General features: G+C 44.5%; 1 protein-coding gene across 1 annotated transcript; it reads right to left on the bottom strand.

Moving 5' to 3' along the window:
* Positions 1 to 1,462: 1,462 nt before the first annotated feature.
* Positions 1,463 to 20,250, bottom strand: OVCH2 (ovochymase 2). Its single transcript, XM_059183929.1, has 16 exons — positions 20,199 to 20,250; positions 17,011 to 17,120; positions 15,047 to 15,138; positions 13,263 to 13,435; positions 12,805 to 12,900; positions 12,419 to 12,570; positions 11,575 to 11,764; positions 10,235 to 10,258; positions 8,065 to 8,155; positions 7,817 to 7,941; positions 6,971 to 7,111; positions 6,527 to 6,657; positions 3,985 to 4,078; positions 3,356 to 3,487; positions 1,878 to 1,958; positions 1,463 to 1,663 (listed from the first exon to the last, which is right to left on the bottom strand). Exons 1-16 carry the CDS (start codon positions 20,248 to 20,250, stop codon positions 1,611 to 1,613), a joined length of 1,737 nt encoding a protein of 578 aa, XP_059039912.1. The 3' UTR covers positions 1,463 to 1,610.
* Between the last annotated feature and the right edge of the window lie 966 nt (positions 20,251 to 21,216).

Genomic DNA, 21,216 nt, shown 5'->3' on the forward strand with positions numbered 1-21,216 from the left:
TTATTGAGGTCTTACTTCAGGAGCTGCCTGCGGATTATTTTGCTTTATTCACCGAACATTTATTTGGCACCTGCTGTGTTCTGAGCACTGTAGTAAGTGCTGGGCACAGAATGATGAGCAAGTCTTGCAGAGCGTTGTAATGAGACTCCTTAGGATCGTTGTACCTGGTTTCAGCTGGGAAACATGGCTCTGCTGAGTGCACCCCTGGGGGTCAAGAGAAGGAGCCCCTGCAGCCACACTTTACAAAGATTTTCTACCTAAGGCATCCGTGCATCAAGGGGTCTAAGAAGCCAGAACAAAAAACTCAGATTGCTTTCATTCCTTCTCACTAGAAGGAATATTCTCTCTCCACACTGTTCTATGTTCTGTGTCAGTTTATAAAACTTTAAAAAAAAAAAAGATAAGGCGCTCGCATTTTCTCTTGACAAACTATCAAACTGACAAATGATACAAGTCTCCCTGCCCCTCCTCTGCTTGCTCCGCTCACCATGTTGTCCATGTGGACCAGGCTGTGGCATGTGGATGTCGGTGGATGTCACGGAACAAACACGGGGAAGAGAAGGCCCAGTGCTTCTCGACGCTCACTGGCGTTCACACGGAGCGGGATACTCACTCACTTTTCTTAGGGACAGATCTCGTGAGTCAGATCGCAACGTGGCACTCAAGTTAGCCATTTCTACTTCAAATGAATTGATTTAGACAGGGGTCTTGCTTCTCATGACTGGAAATATTTTGGTGTTGCTTTGAGCAAAATGACGATGTCCATCCCCTGCAGCTCTGTATGATGGATTTTTGGATGTGTCAGCTGGGCTAAGGCACAGCCTTGGGTTATTCCGTTAAATGCCAGTCTAGGTGTTGCTGCAAAGGAATTTTGCAGCTGTAATAGAAGTCCCTAATCTGTTAATGTTAGGTAAAGAAGATCATCCTGGATAACCTGGGTGGGCCTGACTTAGTTAGTTGGAAAGCCCTTAAGAACAGTGCTAAGGGGTGCCTGGGTGGCTCAATCATTAAGTGTCTGCCTTAGGCTCAGGTCGTGATCCCAGTGTCCTGTGATCGTGTCCCTCATCAGTCTCCCTGCTCAGCATGACGCCTGCTTCTCCTCCTCCCATTACCCCTGCTTGTGTTTCCTCTCTTGCTGTGTCTCTCTGTCAAATAAATAAATAAAATCTTAAAAAAAAAAAAAAAAAAAAAAAAAAAAAAAAAAAAAAAGCTGACGCCTTGTTGGAGGAAGAGAAAGCAAGTCTGCCCCGGGGGGATAGCACCTTCAACCTGTAGAGTTCCAGTGTCCTGTGACCTTCACTATCTAACTGTCTGCTGGATGGATTTAATTGCTTGGTCACCTCCCTCCCATTCAGCCATATTAGTCAGTTTCTGGTGCATTGGCTTGCTAGCCCTGCTGTAACAAAGTATCACACACCAGATGGTTTAGAAGAACAGACATTTATTGGGTCATGTTCTTAAGGCTGTTGGTCTGAGATCGAAGTGTTGTAAGGATTGGTTCCTTCTGAGGCTGGTGATGGTGCCTCTCCCCCAGCTTCCGGTGGTTTGCTGGTGACCACTGGTGCTCCTTGTCTTATAGACAATGTGTCACCCAGTCTCCACCTTCCTATTCATTTGACGTTCTCTCTGTGTGGGTGTCTCTCTCTCCACATCCAAGTTTCCCCTTTTATAAGGACAACAGTCGTATTGGGTTAAGGCCCACACTAAGGACTCCATCTTAACTTGACTACCTCAGTAAAGACTTTTGCTCCAAATAAAGTCACATTTTGGGGTACTGGAGGTTAGGATTCCAACATATCTTTTTGGGATTCTCGGGTTGAACCCTGGCTGAGAGGCTCTGTGGGTATTTCTCAGTCACATTCCCCAAAACAGCTTACCAGAAGCACTGCGGTCTTTAGGTAGTACATTCCATGTCTCCAAAAACATCGACTGGTCCTCTGAGATGGAGATGTTTAAATCTGAGTGTAAGCATACACAGTTGCTCAGATCATGCACACAGGGCCAGTGTTTGGGACTTACCAGAAAATTATCATTGTTAGGGTTCTAGGGCATCTCAGTCTGCTGGACTATGGGTATTTTCACTGAAAAGTGCAGAATTTTTTTAAAAATATTTTATTTATTTATTTGACAGACAGAGATCTCAAGCAGGCAGAGAGGCAGGCAGAGAGAGGGGGAGGAAACAGGTTCCCTGCTGAGCAGACAGCCCAATGCAGGGCTCCATCCCAGGATCCTGGGATCATGACCTGAGCTGAAGGCAGAGGCTTTAACCCACTGAGCCACCCAGGAGCCCCAAAAGTGCAGTATTTTAACTGTAACCTGAATTTGCCAGAAGCAGCTGCTTGTCTAACAAGAATGAACAACTTGGGGACGGGCACCTGGCTTTGTAGGATTTGGATGGAATGCTCATGGATGTGAGGACCTGGAGGGGAGTTGTGTCATCCATGTGCCTAGGGACATTTCACATTTCCAGGCCTCTGTCATGTGTCACACACTTGCTCGTGGCCACGCATACCTGATCTGATTAATCCTCCCTATATTCTAACAAAGTGTGTATTCTTCTCCCAGGGTAATGCGAAGAAAATGAGTCTCAGGTGACTCTCAGATCACACATCTAATGACAGGCCATGATTCAGACATAGTGTCGGTCCTCATTCGTCATGGATTCCACATTTGCAAATTCACCCACTGCATAACGTTTACTTCTAACTCAGAAGGACTGGTGTTTTCATGATCATTCAATGACGTACGCAGAGCAGTGAAAAATTTGAGTCTCCTGAAGCACATGTCCCCAGGTGAGGTCAAACAAGGCAATGCTCTGCCTTCTTTGTTTAGCTCTTATCCTATAAGCAAGTGTCCTTTCTGTGGTCTTTTGAGTGCCATGGGGGGTTGTTTGTTTGTTCGTTTTTGCATTTCTGTGCTTTTTGTTGGTGATTTTGTGGTTTGAAATGGCCCTAAATGTAACACAGGTCTGAGGTGCCATCTGGTGTTCGTGAGTGCAAGGAGGCCGTGATGTGCTTTGTGGAGAAAATATGCCGGATAGACCAGGTTTGTTCGGGCTGAGCTATAGGGATCCTAGCTGTGAGTTCAGTGTGAATCAATCAAGGAGACATATTGAAGGTGACTTCAAACAGAAACACCCATAAAACCAGAGCCTCCCAGGAACTGAACCCCGTATTTCCCCTCAGAGCCGTGGTTCAGTAGTACTAATCTGCGATTCCCGGTGACTTTATAGAGCTGAGCTCCTGCAAATAACCAGAACCTGCTGTATCCATTCCTGGCCACAGAGGCTGCCCTTTCCTACCACATTATGAGGATGGGAATTGGGAACCAAGCACTGATGTCTCAGTCTTCTTACCTGTTTCAGGGATGAAAGACACTGTAGCCTGAAAGCCTCTGAAGGTCACATTTTCATCTGACTGGAAGCTGATGAGCATTACCCCAGAGGAGCTCAGCACGGGGTCAGGGGCAACAAAGCCGCACAACCGAGCTGGAAAAGCCCAGAACAGGCAAAGCGCGGTCAAGGGCCCAGCGGACAGACATGGCATAGGAGAGAAAAAAAGGTTGTCCTTTAGGTAATTGTTGAGAAATAACTTTTTTGGTGGGTGTCCCAATTCGTTTTCAAAATAGAAGGGCAGTTTTCTTCTTTTTAATAGGTATTCAAGTCCAGCAATGCCTCCGTTCTGTGGTCTCCCACACACTTCCGCTAGAAATGCCACCAAAGGAACTGGTTTGAGTCACAGGGCTTAGTTCAGTGGCACTTGCCCCTGCTGACCCCTAGATGCCTCTCTGGTCCTCCCTCCTGCTCTTCCTGCCCTGACCTGGGAGAAAGGGGAGGGGTCAGGAACGCCCAGGGAAGCAGGGAGGGGACGCAGGGCAATGAAAGAAGCTGAAGCCACATCCTTTTTATTCCCCAAAAGGATTTGCTCAAATGCAAACCGGTCCAAAAGGCCAACCGGGGGAGCCTCGGCTCCAGGGGGCACACACCTATTTCCTCCTGCCCTTCCACATCCCTGTGCACGGTCACGTAGTCCGAAGTGCAGTCCCCGCTTTCCTCTACTTCCAGACTCTGAAAGGAAAGCTGACAAGACTCTGTGTTACATCCAGAGCAAATTATATGAGTGAACGACCTGATTTTGGGTAAGCAGAGAAATTTGGATTGCTCAACTTGCTTTGGGACGGGAATGGGGCGTTCATTAGTAGGTTAAATTACTTAGGAAAATAGTCTATACTACAGACTGCTCCACTCCGGGCATGTCTCAGCTACCAAATACGGGCCAGGCCAACACAAGGGTGGGGGAAAAGGACATCTGAGTGGCTCGGTTGGCTGAGCGGCTGCCTTTGGCTCAGGCCATGATCCAGGAGTCCTGGGATTAAGTCCCATGTCAGGTTCCCTGCTCAGTGAGGAATCTGCTTCTCCCTCTGACCCTACCCCCTCTTGTATACTCTATCTCAAAAAAAAAAAAAAAAAATATATATATATATATATATATATAGAGAGAGAGAGAGAGAGAGAGAAAGCATAAATATTTGAGCTTCCCTAGCCCCCTCCTACGAGGAGCAAACAAACAGTAAAGAACAATCTGAACAATTTGCTAGCATCTGAGGCCTTCAATTGACTGAAGGGAGGAGCAGTGGGAGATAGGGCTGATGCCCCACAGATGCTGGGGATTCAATGGAGCTTGAACACTTGACAAGAGACACAGAGGGCTGCATGGAGGGGACAACGTGGAGGTAAACAGTCACTAGTGGTGAATGCGGGCAAACGGGAAGGAAAGGGTCAGAAACAGGGTTCATTCAGGCATTTTGAAACCCTTACTGCGATGCTTTCTGAAAATGGGCCTTTTTCTCTCGAGTCAAATGGTATGTACATAGCTATTACTTGTAGTCCTAATTTACCAATTCCTCTTGGAGGGGTCCTGCAGGACAACTGCAGGGGTGACAGCATCACTTCACTGATCAGTACACACGGATCGAATGGGTGGTCTTGAATCCCTTCTAGCTCTGACACGTTCCGATTTTCAATGAAATTTTGTCTTCTTCCTCCTTGCAGAAATACACTCTTAGTTCAACTTCTTTGCTCCATCACTCATCACAAAGCTTCCCTTAATTCTGCTTCCTCCCGAAATTTTCTGTTTTGACGGTTTGGGTTCCAGAAGCTTTGAGGAAGAGGAGATCTACACGTTTCTTTCCTCTGTGTCTTCTCCGACTCATCAGTAAAACCTGCTCTGAACATCAGACTGGCTGTTCCAGGTGCTTCCTCTCCCACCTGCCCTCCATTGCTCAACTGTCAACCCAAGTATTTTACCTTTTTGCTGGGGATGAGCTGCTGCTCAGTAAATGTTCAAATGCTGAGTCCTCCTCTTTAAACTCACTTTCTGTGGCGAATCCAAACTGTGGGCCACACCTCTGCATGTTTGTTTGCTTGTTTGGTGTTCTAAATGAAAGCCTCCATTCTCTGGACTGTCCTAACTCCACACCTGCTCCTGAGCCTCAGGGTTCTGTTTGCCTTTTAAATATATGAGAAACTAGAGGTCTTGCCCATCCTTGCTCCTCCCCCTTTATTTTCTACTTTTTCTCTCCTTCATACCCTCTCATGCTTTCAATGATCATTTTAAGAGAAAGAATTCTCAATCAATGTCTATGTCTAGCCTCATCCTGATTGCAGTCTTACCTTCAAGCACCAGGAGGCGTCATCTCTGCTGATGGCCCGCCGGTGCTTAATGAACAACCAAGTAGCCACAAACGCTACTAAGCAAATGCGGAGTAAACTCTGCCTCATAACATTGAAAACTCTGTTCTTGGAGCTCAGCCTCACCTTCTATGGCCCCTCTTCTACGGCCCCTCTGACACCTGCCCATCCCTCAACCTGGTCTACACTGGCTCCTCCGTGCTCGCTCTGTTCCCTTTGCATGGAAAGCTTGATGTTTGGGGCTTTATTAGCATTGGCTTTTGATAGCCATTACTTACAAAGCGTTTTGTTAGCAGTTTACTGAATAAAGAAGAAATGCTTGTTTCTAGAAGAGACTAGAAACTGATTAAACCTGTTACCGGGTACAGATGAAAGACGCCCACCAACGGAAAGTAAAGCACGCTATTGCCATCCAGTGGTAAATGTGGGTAGTTACAGGGAGAATGGGCTGGTCTGGATTCAATGCCTGTAATAGAGAGCCTTGTATGGCAGGGACCAGGGATATAGCAGTGAATAAACCCGATTTAAAAAACACACACGCGGGGCGCCTGGGTGGCTCAGCGGGTTAGGCCGCTGCCTTCGGCTCGGGTCATGAACTCGGAGTCCTGGGATCAAGCCCCGCATCGGGCTCTCTGCTCAGCAGGGAGCCTGCTTCCTCCTCTCTCTCTGCCTGCCTCTCTGCCTGCTTGTGATCTCTCTCAAATAAATAAATAAAATCTTAAAAAAAAAAAAAACACGCAACCCACAAAAACAAACACGCACAAACACAACAAACCTCTTCTCTCATGATTTCTGTGGGGATACCAGAGCAAAGTCAAGGGTAACCAGTGTCAGTACCTTAATTAGGTAGCGTTTGGGGGCTTGAAAAACCCAATTACAGCTGGCCATGTCACTATAGTCTTCAGGATAGTGGAGACTCTGTATGAGGCCTTCTTCAAAAAGGACAGTAAAGGAACTGCAACCTGAATCTGAAACACAAGGGGAAACATCCCAACGAAGGCATGACTCAAGCAAAGAGGAATCCTCTCCATGCTCCCTCCTGTCTCCCACAAAATGATACAGGTGCTGATCCTCTCAGGGGGAGCCAGCATGAAGGAAGATGCCTGTGAGCTGACTTATCAGGACTCGTTCAGCCTTCTCAGCTGATGTGCGACAAACACGAGTTAGCAGGACTGTGGAAGGAGCTCTCCCTGGCCTCAGGGTCCCCGCTCCCAGTTCCTACAGTGCCTCAGACTTCTCTAGATGGCCTGGATAGTGTGGGATAAAAGTAAGTGGTCTTACCAGGCAGGTAGTTTGGTTTCAGAGCCTTATAGGTGAGGTTAAACCCAGCTGCCTGATCTGTGGCATCAGAGATGAAATTCAGCCGTAGGGAGTTAGAGCCGACAAGAACGGACGAAGCGAGGCTCTTCCCACAGAACTTGCCTGCAACACAAGAAGCGAGAGTCTTGGTTCAGAGTCTAGGAAACATTACCCGTCAGGGGACTCAAGGAGACCTAGACTTGTCATGGTAGGACTGGATTATCTAAGCCAGGGTTTCTCAACCTTGGTACCACCGACGTCCTTGAACCAGAACATTCTTGGTGTTCAGACTGCGTTGTGCATTATGGGAGGTTTTACAGCATCCCTGGTCTCTGCTCGCCAGATGCCAGTAATACTCCGTCTAGTCATGATGACCAGAAACACTCTGAGACATTGCCAAGTATCTCCTGGGGGGCAAAATCCCCTCCCGTCAGGAACCACAGAGAACTCCTCCATCTCTGTTTCTTGCCTTAGTGACATTTGCCTACGCATGGTTTCCCATTGGTGTTTTCCTTCTTAGCTGGACGATGCAGTCCAGGTCATTTGCATGCCTAGGAAAGCAACATTCTCCCTGTGATGTGTCTGTATTTTAGCCCTGAGGGGCTCCAGGCCTGGCACATGAATCTAGGAAGTTCAGTTCCCCGGAAAGCAGATGCAGCGAACTAAATGTCTCAGCTTCAGTTCCTTTCCACTGTCCATCCTGAGTCTCAGACTTGGAGACAGGCTGCACAGTGTTTAGAAATGCCTCAGGGCCAGACGTACAGCATTCATGTCCCATGAAGCCCTCCCAGCACAAGCGTCCATTTGACAATGCGGAAATCTGCTCACCCATAAGTCTGTCGTCTGTGGAAGAGATGGAGAGGTAACTATGGTGACAAGACTCTGCATCCAAGTGGGAAACACCGAGCAGCACGTGCATTTTCTCTGGGGCCAGCAGGGTCCAGACACACCGTCTGCAGGCAGATCCGTGAAGAGTGTCATTTCTAGACAGAAAGTGGCTGTCATGGTCATAGACAGACTGGGCACAGTCAGACTGGAGGCGGTGGTTGGGGGAGGGATGGCAGGGGGCTACTTACTGCTGGCTCTCATAATACAGGAAGGGGCTTTCCGGGAAGTGCAGCTCGCCCTCAGACTCACGGAGCACACGACCCTGCTCGCTGCATGGGGCTGGAAGAGAGAGCTGTGAGAAGCAGGGTGGCAGTGGGGGCTAGCCTTCCAGAACCCGGCAGACACTGGCACCGCCTGGTTCTTTGATACGCATGCTTCCTCTTTTGTGAAATCTTTCTCAGCTGTGGCTTCTGCCATATCTTATTCCTTCTGGTCTTTTTAGATCCTGCTTAACCTTCAGATTCGATGATTTCTTCTCCTTCACTATTCTTTCTCTGGCATCATAACTCGATTCTATACATACATGTATTTCATTTCCCAGGTTCTTTCCTTTGCTTTCATCTCCCTCTACACAAGCCCTCTTGATGGGTCTCATTCCTACCCTGAGTTTCAAGCATTATTCTACTTTCCTGAACTTCAGACGTGGTTTTTCAACCATCTCCTAGATATCCCCTTAACTTGCTACAAATGATCTGCAAAACTGCTTCCTCTTTTGATTAGATTACTTAAAAAAAAAAAAAAAGAGGCTTGTGTTTTTTTTTTTTTTTTTTTTTTTTAATTTTAGAGAGACAGTGTGTGTGAGCAGGGGGAGGAGCAGAGGGAAAGAGAGAAACTTAAGTGGATTCCAACTCTGAGATCACCTCCTGACCTGAAATCAAGAGTTGATGCTCAACCAGCTGCACCGCCCAAGTGCCTCCTGATTAGATTACCTTTCTTTCTTTCTTTTTTTTTTTTTTAAGATTTTATTTATTTATTTGACAGACAGAGATCACAAGTAGGCAGAAAAGCAGGCAGGGAGAGAGAGGGAAGCAGGCTCCCTGCTGAGCAGAGAACCCGATGTGGAGCTCGATCCTAGAACCCTGGGATCATGACCTGCGCCAAAGGCAGAGGCTATAACCCACTGAGCCACCCAGGCATCCCTGAATATATTACTTTCATATGCCCTTTGCTTTATCCCTCATGCTCGAAACTTTGGTACCATCCTTGGTTCCTCGCTGTCCCTCCTCACCCTTCAATAAAGTGACTACCAGGTTCCCCTTCCTCTTGTTTCTGTTCCCATCCTTTCATCCTCTGGCCCTTGCCCTAGGTCTCTGGCACTCCTGTGTAATCTCAGAAGGCGCAGCCAGCCTGCCCCCTACCCGCTGTTCTTATACCACCAGAGTATTGCCCTGATCTAGTTCTCTAATCCATCAACTTCCTATTGCTGAGTAAATGCAGACTTTTTTGACAGGCATCAAAAGTTTCCACCACTTGGTCTCAATTTATTTTCAGATCTCCCTCATGGAACCCCATCAGACACACCCCCACTTCAGCTGCTCTGACTGAGGCACTGGTGTCTTTTACCCACTGCATTTGCAGATCTTCATCCTTTAGTATCGTCTTTCCGCAAAGATGATTCCTTGAGCAGCAATATTTTTCTTTATGTGTATCCTGTTTCCACCTAACAATATTCTACTTGTTCTTTGTGGGGTGTTTTGTTTTGTTTTGTTTGCAGGCCATGTGTATGATTTAGCTTAAAAGGTATCTGCTCCAAAGCCACCTCTGGCTTTTATCCCCAGCCACTCACTCCTCTAGTTCTCGGGGTACTTCCACCTCCATGGTTCTTTGTAGATGGTTCCACAGACTCACAGAGCCACTGAAGATTTGAGCTAAAGCTGCCTTAGAGACACTCTGGTCCAGAATCTTCTCTTGATGGATGAGGAAACTGAGGTCCAGAGGTAGGAAGGAGCTTTCCCAAAGTTACAGAGCATTCATTGCAGACTTGCCACGTAACCCTGGGGGAGACTCTCCTGTATCCTTGTGGACACTTCCAGGTAAGGCGTGTAGCTCACTGGGCACATCTGCACCACCTCACTTCCCTGCCCCAGAGTCCCTGACGCAAAGCTAGGATTTGGCAAACGTTTGCTGAGTTGAGATGCAGCTCTCAAGAAGTGAAATGGGAGGGAACCAAGGCTCCTTCTGGGCGATGGCCTGCCCCGACTGGCAGGGTATGGCTGTGGGTACCCCGAGTGTGGGTAGCTTTATACCCAGTTAGCAGAGAGAACTCTAGCAAAGACTTGATTATAAAGGGAGCCTATATTCAGAAATACTAGATATTACCTCCTGCTCCTCCAGGAGCAGGTTGTGAGTGATACCCACCTCCGGAGCTCTTTCTCCGCTTCCCTAGGGACGAAAAAGAGAGATACTGGTCAGGGTCTGTGTGTGGTATCCTGCACAGCATTTCAAGAAGTTATCAAAATGCCTGACTCCAAAGTACATTTTTTTTATTTTTTATTTTTTTAAGATTTTATTTATTTATTTGACAGACAGAGATCACAAGTGGGCAGAGAGGGAGGGAGGAAGCAGGCTCCCTGCTGAGCAGAGAGACCAATGCGGGCCTCGATCCCAGGACCCTGAGATCATGACCTGAGCCGAAGGCAGCGGCTTAACCCACTGAGCCACCCAGGTGCCCCCAAAGTACAGACATTTTTAAGTCAATATGCAACTGAAGAAAATCTAGTCTGCGGAAAAAACAGAAGGGGTGAATTGACAAAGCAGGACAGTGGCCTTAGTGTTTTAATGAAATTTCGCTCTGTTTATTAAGTGGGCTGATTTAAAAACAGGCCATGATTAGGTTGGAGGTTATACAGAGAAAGAGGTTCTCTGGTCTACTTCTCTCCTCGTTCATGAGAAGGGAGGCTGGAGAAGGCAATAAGTGACCCACAACCCCGAGAGAGTTGCTGGTGGACCTACAACTGGAGGGCTTAGAAACCTGCCACGAGACCATACCCTTGAAAACAGACCCAAGTTCTTATTGAATGAATTTGCATTAACCCCTTTGGGACAGAATAGAAGGCCTATTGACGCTGAAAGCTACCAGTTAGAAAACAATGAAGTTGGCTTTGGAGGCAGAAAGGATGTTTCAGTTCACTCCCAGGTCAGTCTAGTAGAAGGGTGTATACAGACCCTGACCTTTTCAGACTCACACAACACAGATCTGTGCCAGGCCTTCTCAACCACGGCATTACTCACATTTTGGGCTGGATCATTCTCTGTCATGAGTGCCATCCTGTGCATTGTGGACGCTTAGCAACAGCCCTAGCTCCTACCCACCAGATGCCAGTGGCGCCTCTCCCCTCCATGGTGACAACGAAAAATGTCTCCATTGTCCTCTGGGACGCCAGAATTTCCACTGATTCATAACTTACTAAATCTTGCTAGCACAGTTGAGAAGTGATGGAAAACACATTACCAACTGATAGTTTCAACTAAAGGCAAATTTGACGAAGCCTAGGATGGACGGAACCGTGTTTCTTTGAATAAGTGTCTGCTACATTACATACCATATTCTACCGTTTTAAATCTTGGAAATGTCACAGTTCTTACACGCCGCACTAAACACAGAAGCAGGGCCTGTCTGCTCAGGGGTCCTGACGTGCCTGGTCGGCTGACCTTCTCGCCGGCCCTGGCTTCCCAACCTCGTGTGCTGGCGTTATTACCCGTTCGGATGTGTTTGTGGATCCAGGGAAGCACTTTTCTAAGATCTGTGAAGATCCCAGGGGATCCTTGTTCATCTTTCCTCATGTTGTTTCTCCAGCCACGGCCACAGCCTAAACCCCAGGAAGTCACACCGGCCAGAGTCCAAGTCCCCTCCTTGTTCCGGCACATGAGGGAACCTCCTGAATCTCCCTGGAAGGGGGAAAAGCCTCTCTTACCATCACTGTCCGGTCTGCGCTCACTCTTTCCCCCACAAAGATGCTAGATGAGGATCAATGACACCTCTTCACTTCTAATGATTAGGACTCAGGGGCCCAGGAGAATAGCCCAGCACAATTCACATTAAATCCTCAAATATCCCTGGAGCCCACCACTTCCCCCTCTTTCTTCCCCATCCTCGAGGGATGTTTGTTTTATCAAACATCAGACTTTCTTCCTACTCCTATCTCATCCTACGACTCAGAAAAGCCTTGCCCAGAGGTAAAACTGATCTCAGGTCTTGCTCAGCAAGAGGAATGGAAGGAAAGGAAAGTCCTCATTACCCACAAATTAGAAACCTCTAAAAGGGAAAAAGCCAGCCAGCCTTCAGGGATACAGAACCCTAAGCTCACTGTTGGCATTATCTCTTGTTATCTGGTCTTTTGGAAAAAATAGAAGACCTCCTCTAAGTCCACACTCCCTGGTAAAAACAGATTGTATAAACTGTTCCTTATTTTGACTTGACTTCCCTTGTCACTCCTGACCCTTCTTTCTAGAGTCCAGTCTTACTTACAGCCTTCTTTTAGCCTGTCCCCTGATGACAAAGCTGAGGGAAGCCCTTCCTGGGACATTTCCACTCCCACCTACCTGACAGGCATCTCCTCCACCATCTGGGAAACCTGTGCACAGAAAGGTGTGCCCACTGAAAGGTTTCTTTAGGGTTAACAGAGCTGCCATACACTCGTCCTGGGTCAAAATAGGCAGTTTGACTTCCTGTAAGACTTTCGAGAGAACACCATCTAGAAAACACAGAGGGGAGAGGACCAGCAAGGCACCCTCGCCCTTCCTGAGTTGAAGATGCCCCACACAGGTTTGTATCTTTTGGAAAGACCTGAAATTCTAAGGACAGTGGATACACTCTTTTAAAATGTTTACAGAATTGTTGTTTAGAAAATAAATGAAAACTGTATTTTCTGATTACCCACCAGAAAGTTCTAACATCTGATTAAGAGAAGTGGCATAGAAGTGCTTACCTTCAGCCGAGCGGCCCCAGCCTGCAGTTGTACAAATAAATCCAGCCTCAAATCGTTCCTTCAGCTCTGGAAGACACATGGGCCCCACAAACTGGCCTAAAGAGAAAGAGTAGGCAGGGCTTGTCACATCCACGAAGCACAGGGCACCCTAAGCCACTCGCCAATTGACATCTAGGTGGTTCCCCGAAGATCTCGTGAGAGTTGTGTTATCTGTGCCTCCAGGGGTCACTTATCAGACAAAGAAAGACTCTGTCCTGACTCCACATAATCCTATATCTGAGGCCACAAACAAAAAGGATTTCACACAGGGGACCCTCCACCCCAAATCTGTCTTGAAGTGCATAGCCCAGAACTGTTGGACATAACGTTACGTAACATATGTTGTAGGGAATATGCTATGGAGAAGAAGTTATAGGGAACATGGGATAGATGATACACAGTGAGCCTCAAATGTTTACCGAAATGGAAGGCACCATCCATCTTCAAAAGAGCAATATCATAGTCCATTGGCTTCTTGATGGAGAAATAGGGGTGTATGATGATGGTTTCGATGGTGAGCGTTTGCTCCCCTGGATCTATATGGCTCAAGTCATATTCTCCAGCAGTGACATTCAAAGTTGTTGCACTATTTCTATGAATAGGAAGCAGTAAAACGAATAAATTTCATTTAGCCTCTGAGAACTCTTGTAATGGTTGACAATCTGGCCTCTTTAAAATGACATGGATGGATAATGTGGATGTGAGGATACTGAACAGAGAAAGTGAGAATGATTCCATCACTACTAATAAAAATGTGAAGGTTCCCAATTTAAGTGGGGGGGGGCTAATCAAGATTGACCTCAAATGGAACCAAGAATATGATAAATCCAATACTTTGCAGCCATAAAACGTCTGAAAATGCACATATATTGTAACTCAGGTGTTACTCAGCTATAATGGATTTTATTCAGCTACCCTAGGTGGTTGGCCAGGTCTCAGTATCAGTGATTCTCTGAGAATGATTTGTGATCCCTCCTACGTAGGCTACTTTAGTGTCAGAGATCTAATGCTTAAAGTATATTATGAAAAACATAATGGCCTCATAACTCTGATATGTCAGAGATCATGCACACTCAAGGCTTGGGACTGATTGAAACAATGAGAGGTAGGGATCTTCTCCTTACCTCCTTCACCTTTGTAATTCAGAGACGTGGTGTGAGATGGGAAAGACCATTCTATTTCCCTTCATCCCATAGCAAAGTTATCTGAAAGGAACTTGGTAGGATGTATTGAGGTGGATTAAGAACTTTTGAGTTTACTCTCTTTGGGGACCGACCCTTCATTCCCCAAAGTGATGATTTTATACATAACTGGAAAGGGTATCCTTTTCTGTTGGTATATTTCCCTGACTCTTGGCTACATTGGGTACCTAACCTAATAGACAGCATCTCCTTAGCCTAATCCCTTGGCACACTGCAGTGAAATTATCAGCTGACTCTTCTATGGACTGTTAACTCTCAGCAAGGGGATAGGAATGACATCTTACTACCTTTGTATCTTTGGTACCCACCGAAGTGTCTAGCACCAAGTAAATACCCAGGGAATGTTTGCAGCCTTGAGATGAAAGAGGGCAAATATAGGACATGACCTTGAAATTGCAGCCTAGTGACTAGCAAGAACACTAACAGTAGAAGGTTTAGAGCACACAGGAAATTGGATAAAGGATGGAAGTTGTTAGATCGAAGCTCAGTGAGGCAAGACCAGTAGGAAAGCAGACGTGGGAGCCTACTTCTCATTTTACTGGCCTCCCTGTGTTTTCTTTTATCATTTTTTTCTCCAATTTTATTTTAATTCTAGTTAGCTAACATAGAGTATAATATTGGTTTCAGGAGTAGAATTCAGTTCTTTTATCAATTTTTAAAAGATGTATAATGAAAGATTTTTTTTTTCACTGAAATGTAAGAGAAAATTTTCACAAGTGTATCTTGGTCACACTTGTTTTCACTTAGATATTATTCTTTAATTATTTCCAGTCATATTTAAGTAAACAAAGTATTCTACTCCTGCAAACAAAGTATGTTTTCTACTGAGTTGAGAATCCTTTGGTCATGCCACTGAGCCCTGTTTGTGTTATGCATTTCTGTTATGTTCCTGTGCTAAAGTATACATCACACATTTTCACGCTTTAATAGAGTTATTGCTGCTGACTGCAAAAGAGAAGGAGGGTAGTCTGGCGTTCATCCATGGGCTAGGCCTTCCCTACCTGTTTGCAACGCAGTGAGCAGCCGTGATGACCCACTGTGCAGAGATGATGGTCCCACCACAGATGTGCTTCTGCCTTCGTTTCAGGGACACCTGAATTGCAAAGAGCCTAAGTGGGAGCAAGTAAATGCCTTGGGACCACCCTCCACCCCCCAAACTTGGAGACTGAACATATTGTGAAAAATAGAACCAGATGTCTTACAAATATTAGAAATTGTGGACTGTGAAGGAGTAAAACCCATCCCATGACAGCTCAGAAGGAAGAGCAGTGTTGGAACCAGAACATTCCCAACCCTGGTCTGTAGGAGAGGTGGTTAATTTGAGATGGTTGGCTATAAGGGTTTAATAGAGTTGATAGTAAAAACTGTTGGTATTTATTTATTTTCATAAAACTATTGACACAGACTGTTATGCTAGCAATATAAACAATTTCTGTGAATGAAGAGAAATAAAGGGAAGTATAAGATATAGCAGAGTCCAGAAAAACTGTTTTAGGAGAAAAACAGCAGAAGGCTGAGAAAATCTTTCCACACATGCTCCAATTCCTCGAAGCCTCTTAGAGAAATAGTACCTATAATTTTCTCAGGCTCTTAGCTATTTGATCTCTATCACTGCTTCAAGCCTATTTTTAATCTGCTTCTACCAATTGATTGCTTTTTTACTTTTTTTTAAAAGATTTTATTTATTTATTTGACAGAGAGAGAGAGAGAACAGCAGGGGGAGTATCAGGCAGAGGGAGAGGGAGAATCAGACACTCCACTGAGCAGCGAGCCCACATGAGCCTCAATCCAGGACCCTGGGATCACAGCCTGAGCCAAAGGCAGCCGCCCAACCAACTGAGCTACCCAGGTGTCCCTACTAATTACTTTCTATCTCTGGTTTATCCTGTTCATTATATTTGACTCTAAAATGCTTTCAAGGTACAAGTAAATGCTTTCGATTTCATTGTCAGAATTAGAGAAGACATTTATTAGAATTGTCACTTTTTGACCAAAAATTATTCAATGAACAATTGAAAAAATTTTAATAAAGAGCAAAATTAAGTAAAAGTAAGTAAAATTACTGACTCCAACTTGAATATGAACTTCTAAATTGATTAGTCAACCAGTTGACCAAATAAGCAACTGATCAATTAACTCTTCAACCAAGTAATTAATTCATCAGTCAATCAAATGACAATGACTCAACCACTGAGTCTAACTACTAAACATAAATTCAATCAACCAGCCATTACTAAATATCCACCGACCAAAAATTAATGTGACTGCCTTAAAGTAAAAGTTAAGAGCTATTACTCACAAAATTAAGAGTCAAGAAAACAACATAGCTCTCAGGATAAAGAAAGTTGGGAGAATTTCAAAGATAGTAAATGGGACCACCATAGGCTAGAGACAGATGCACAAAGGCATTCTGATGACATGTGAAGACCAGGAGGTTAGATTGAGAGAAAATTCTTAGGATATCAGCTAAGGAGGCAGTATTATTAGGATATATTAGGATATATCTAAGGAGGCAGTATTCTTCAAGATAGCCTAAGAGGTCCTATGGTACAGGTATAAATCTCCGAACAGAAAGTAGTTGTATAGATATGACACCTTTGACTTTCCTGGTCATCTTTAACTAGGATGAGGTTATTATATTTGTTGAATCAGAGAATTTTTTTATTGTAAATTTAAGAGTTTTTTAGTTTATTGAAGTGGGGTTTTTGTCTTAGGGGCTGAAAGTTTGGGGTGGCATTTCCAGTTTGGGTGGCAAGTCAACAGTGCATGTAATTATCCTGAGTATACGTTTTCTGGAACTCAACGGATGGACATCATGAGAGACTTGGATCCTGGAACACTCATAAGATCTCTGCTGATGAGTTAGGCAGAAAGGAGTATACTAATGAGTAACATGTGTTTCTGGGACATTCATTCCTGAGAAAGCTCATAGACTACCCTCCAGAGAATGTTCCCTGAGACTCACCTGCCAGGGGTAGGAACCCTTTTCTACTTGGCTTCCCCCAACAATGCGACTGAAAATGCTAAGGTAATTCCCAGGCTGTGCCTTCACCAAACTCCGCCCACAAGTGGGAGCTGGGAATGAGAGAAGACAAAAATTTAGTGATTAGGTAGCTCCTAGAACTGAGGGATACAGGAAACTTCCCTGAGCACAAAAAAAAACCCTGCAGGACGTGGCGCATGTGAAAAGATTACAACACGGCTTTGTGTTAACTATGGGATTTGCTGTGATTTGTAGAACGTGGGATTGTTCGGCTTTTGTGACCGAGAACAGGCATATCACAAAGTCTTTCTACTTTTCTGATATAAAGATTAAGAGCCTCAGAGGTAGATCTCCACTGGGTCAGCAGGAATGTAGCCCCTTTGCTTCTGAGCTGTCCGGCCCCTTAGGGACTCCTCACTGTGCTTCTATGGCATTTATCACGTGCCTTTGTGGTTATTTCTGTGTCTTTCAACCCAACTAGACTGTGGGCTTTTCAGAGATAGGAACTTAATCCCAGAAATATCTAAATTCAAAATATCGAGAACAGTCCATGATGCCTAGAAGCTGCTTGGTTAATTGGTGAAGCAGGTGATGCCACACTCCGCCTTGGACTGTGACTGTGTGTCCGTCTTCTCTGCTCCACCCAGGGGACTGAGTCTAAGGCTGTGGTCCATGCTACCCGGCACACGGTCAGATATTCATTCTCTGTGGAAGTAGAAAGTGGCAGGTTGCTCAAGAACAGTGGAGTGGAGAGAAGACCGTGTCTCGACTCACACACCAGGCCTGTACTTGGCCAGGCAACGGGCCTCTCCTTTTTGTGGAGAGGACTCTATCCCTGAAACAGTTGCCTTTACTTATTTAACCTCAGTGGTTTTTTTGACTCCTCAACTAGCAGGTGAGCTGGGTTATCCCTCATCCTTATCCTTATCCCTTATCTGTCGGCTTAGGCATCACCTCAACTGAGAAGTCTTCCTTGATTTCCTCAAGGCTGTGTTAAGTTTCTCTCCCGTACTGTGTAGTGCTCCTTCCTCCCTGCTTTTATAGCTTGTGCCGTGCAGTGTTGTGATAATGAGTAGTTTGTCTGCCTCTATACTACACAAGAGGGAAAAATACCTTATGTTTTATTCATCTCTGTATTTCCAAGGTTTTGGATAATTCCTAGCATATAGTAGACACTTAGAAAAGTTGGACGGATGAACAATTTTTTTTTTTTTTTTTTTTTTTTTTTTTGGAGAACATATCCTGGAGAGCATAGCTATTTAGATTCATATGTTAAAATACACAAAGCTCTTACAAATAACTTCTTATTTAATCCTCCTTCTCTGCCTCTGAATCAAGCACTGTTGTCCCTGTACTACAGATGAGAAAATGAAGAGTTGAAGAAAAGCACAGCTGGGGCGCCTGGGTGGCTCAGAGGGTTAAGCCTCTGCCTTCGGCTCAGGTCATGATCTCAGGGTCCTGGGATCGAGTCCCACATCGGGCTCTCTGCTCAGCGGGGAGCCTGCTTCCTCCTCTCTCTCTCTCTGCCTGCCTCTCTACCTGCTTGTGATCTCTGTCAAATAAATAAATAAAATCTTAAAAAAAAAAAAGAAAAAAAAAGAAAAGCACAGCTAATGAACAGCAAAGGATGGATATGACACTGGCCCTTTTGATTGAATCAAAAGCTTATTTTCTAACAGTTTAAGTTGAATGAATCATAAATAAATTAGACACAAAACTTACAATTTCCCAAACTCATTGAAGCAAAAATAGAAAACAGGATGGTTCTTGGGGCTGACACAATTCCGACTATGGAGAAGCCTGTCAAGAACTGTTCTCACTTTATGTTACTTGAGGGGAAAAAAAGACCATTCATAATACACCACAGTAAACATACTTAATATTTCCCAGTAAGATCATTTTCCAAAAGATTACAAGTGCTTTCAAATACACGCTGATTTCCAGAATTTGCTCATGCAAAAGGATTGTGTAATGTGTCCTAATGAGTGAATAACCCCAATTTTCTCCAGATCAATGCCATTTGTGCAAGTTGTTCATTCCATGAATGTTTTATATGCCAATTGCAGGAGACAAGTCCAAAATAATTACATGAAAAATAGATCCCCAAAATATATATGCTTCTGTTTTCTCAAAGGCACATTTAATAGAGTAATGATGCCCGTTGCCAACAAAGGTTATTCTTTCTGATGAAGGTAGTTACAGAGTTCATTTGGAACTTACCTCTGGGGAGAGAGAGAATTGCAGGTTTACCTTGTTCCAAACAGAGCATTCCAAGTAGTAAAAACAGCTTATTCTTGTTCAGAGGCATTTTGAGACTCAGAGTTTTTCCTGGAACTTTTAGACTAAAGAAAAAACCACATAAAAACCCGTGAGACCAGTAAGAAGCCAATTTAAAAGAAAGTTATTTATTAACCAAGACTTGAGTCATTCAACCATGTCCATATGATGTTTCTGAATGTGGTTTCTTGCAAAAATCTCTGCAAAATGTGGGAAGTCAACCACAGAAGCATAATCTTGATCAAGCAATATTACATGTCCCATTACACCCACATCAATATGTTTCTTCCCTCAAAGTATATTGGCTAGCCAAGTAGTTGGTGTCTAAAGTTTCATCTGCAAATATTACTTGCTTCTTAGTATGTAGATTACCACTGTCTACAAGAGGACTGAATATCAAAGTTGTCCTTGTTTACAAGGTTATGCTACATGTTTGCCAACAACCCATCAGAATATGGGAAAACATTTTTGTTTCTCTTGTTTTCCAATTGTAAATTGATGGTTATAGCCATGTGTTAGAGAAGGAGAGGGGAGGAGAAGAAAGATAATTTGATAGCACACTCAGGAAATGAAGCTAACAGACAATCATTTAGGATACTGTCTGTAGGGGCATTTGTGAATCACATTTTCTCATCATTTTTTTATATTTATAGAAGACAAACACTAAATCCCCTTCACCTCTATACTTGGTAGACAACATGGCACAGGGAGGTGGCTCTGATTATGTGCAAGTCTTTCCCTTCTTTGGCTGAGTTCTTGGCACATGGTCAGTGTGGGAGAAACACGAGTGGATTCACCAATCCCGTCTATGCCCACAGAGGAACATGAGATTTTTCTGCCAACTTTTCAAATTATCTGCCCCAAAGAGCAAAGGTCAAACCAAAAGCCTTTACCTTCCTTGTGACAACTTTTGCCCTTGTACAAGATAAATCGATAAAAATACATCTCATGCAGGGGCACCTTGGTGGCACAGTGGGTTAAGCATCTGACTCTTGGTTTTTGACTCAGGTCATGATCACGGGGTTGTGAGATTGAGCCCCATGGGCTCTAAACAGAGGGGGGAGTCTGGGACTCTCTCTTCCTATGCTCCTCCCCCTGCTCGTGCTCTCTCTCTCAAACAGGTAAGTAAATATTTAGAAAATACATTGCATGCAAATAAAATAAATGCAGAAAAAAAAAAAAAGGAAGGACATGCAAACCTCCAACTGAAGCATTTTCACAAATACTTTAATCCAGAAGCTGGAAAATTTGGGCCATTGGTTTGGGGACTTCTGGTTGATACCATAAGAGGTAATCAATCAAAGTCTAAACAAAAATCAAAATCTCCATTTTTTTTTTTTTTTTTTTTGACAACAAGGGATCTTGCAGTTCCTAATATATTTTATCAATGACTTTCCAGGGCACTTTTACTAGGAATATGGCCTTCTTGGCTTTAAGTCATTATATTTTGTTGTTCATTGTGTACTACTCCTGTAAAAGTTGAAGGAAGACTTAGATTTGCCTGGGAGGCACCAGGGTTGACAAGCCCCAAGTAGGTATGGAGGCTCCTCTAAACCTCAGAGCCTTTCAAGCTTTCAACCTCCTGTCAATTTCTAGTATCACAAAATAAAAAAATTTTACTTTAAAATGAAAAATGATGGCGGCTGGATGCGAGCCAGTAGGCGGAACTTAGGATTTTGTATCTATGTGGCTGCGAGTGATTGCTTGTGCCACCTTGGTACATATAGACCTGCACGGGCGGGGGAGAGAGAGATCCCAATAGCTACCCAGAAATAAAGCTTGCTTCTCTGAGGTCTCCTGGTTGTTCTTGCTGGCGAGAGCTACAACTACCTAGTACTGAGAATTGTCTTAAGGTATTTGTTTCATTCTGCAGGTAACTGGTGTTATGTTCTTTCATTTTGAAATCATAAA

Source organism: Mustela lutreola, chromosome 1, assembly GCF_030435805.1.
Source record: "Mustela lutreola isolate mMusLut2 chromosome 1, mMusLut2.pri, whole genome shotgun sequence".
Classification (NCBI taxonomy): Eukaryota; Metazoa; Chordata; class Mammalia; order Carnivora; family Mustelidae; genus Mustela; species Mustela lutreola.

Coding starts and splice junctions, on each gene's coding strand:
- OVCH2 (XM_059183929.1), bottom strand. CDS start 20,250: ATGTATTTTTATCGATTTATCTTGTACAAGGGCAAAAGTTGTCACAAG. Junction 17,121..20,198: donor CAAAAGTTGTCACAAGGAAG/GTAAAGGCTTTT, acceptor TCTCATTCCCAG/CTCCCACTTGTGGGCGGAGT. Junction 3,488..3,984: donor GGAAGGGCAGGAGGAAATAG/GTGTGTGCCCCC, acceptor GGGCTTTTCCAG/CTCGGTTGTGCGGCTTTGTT.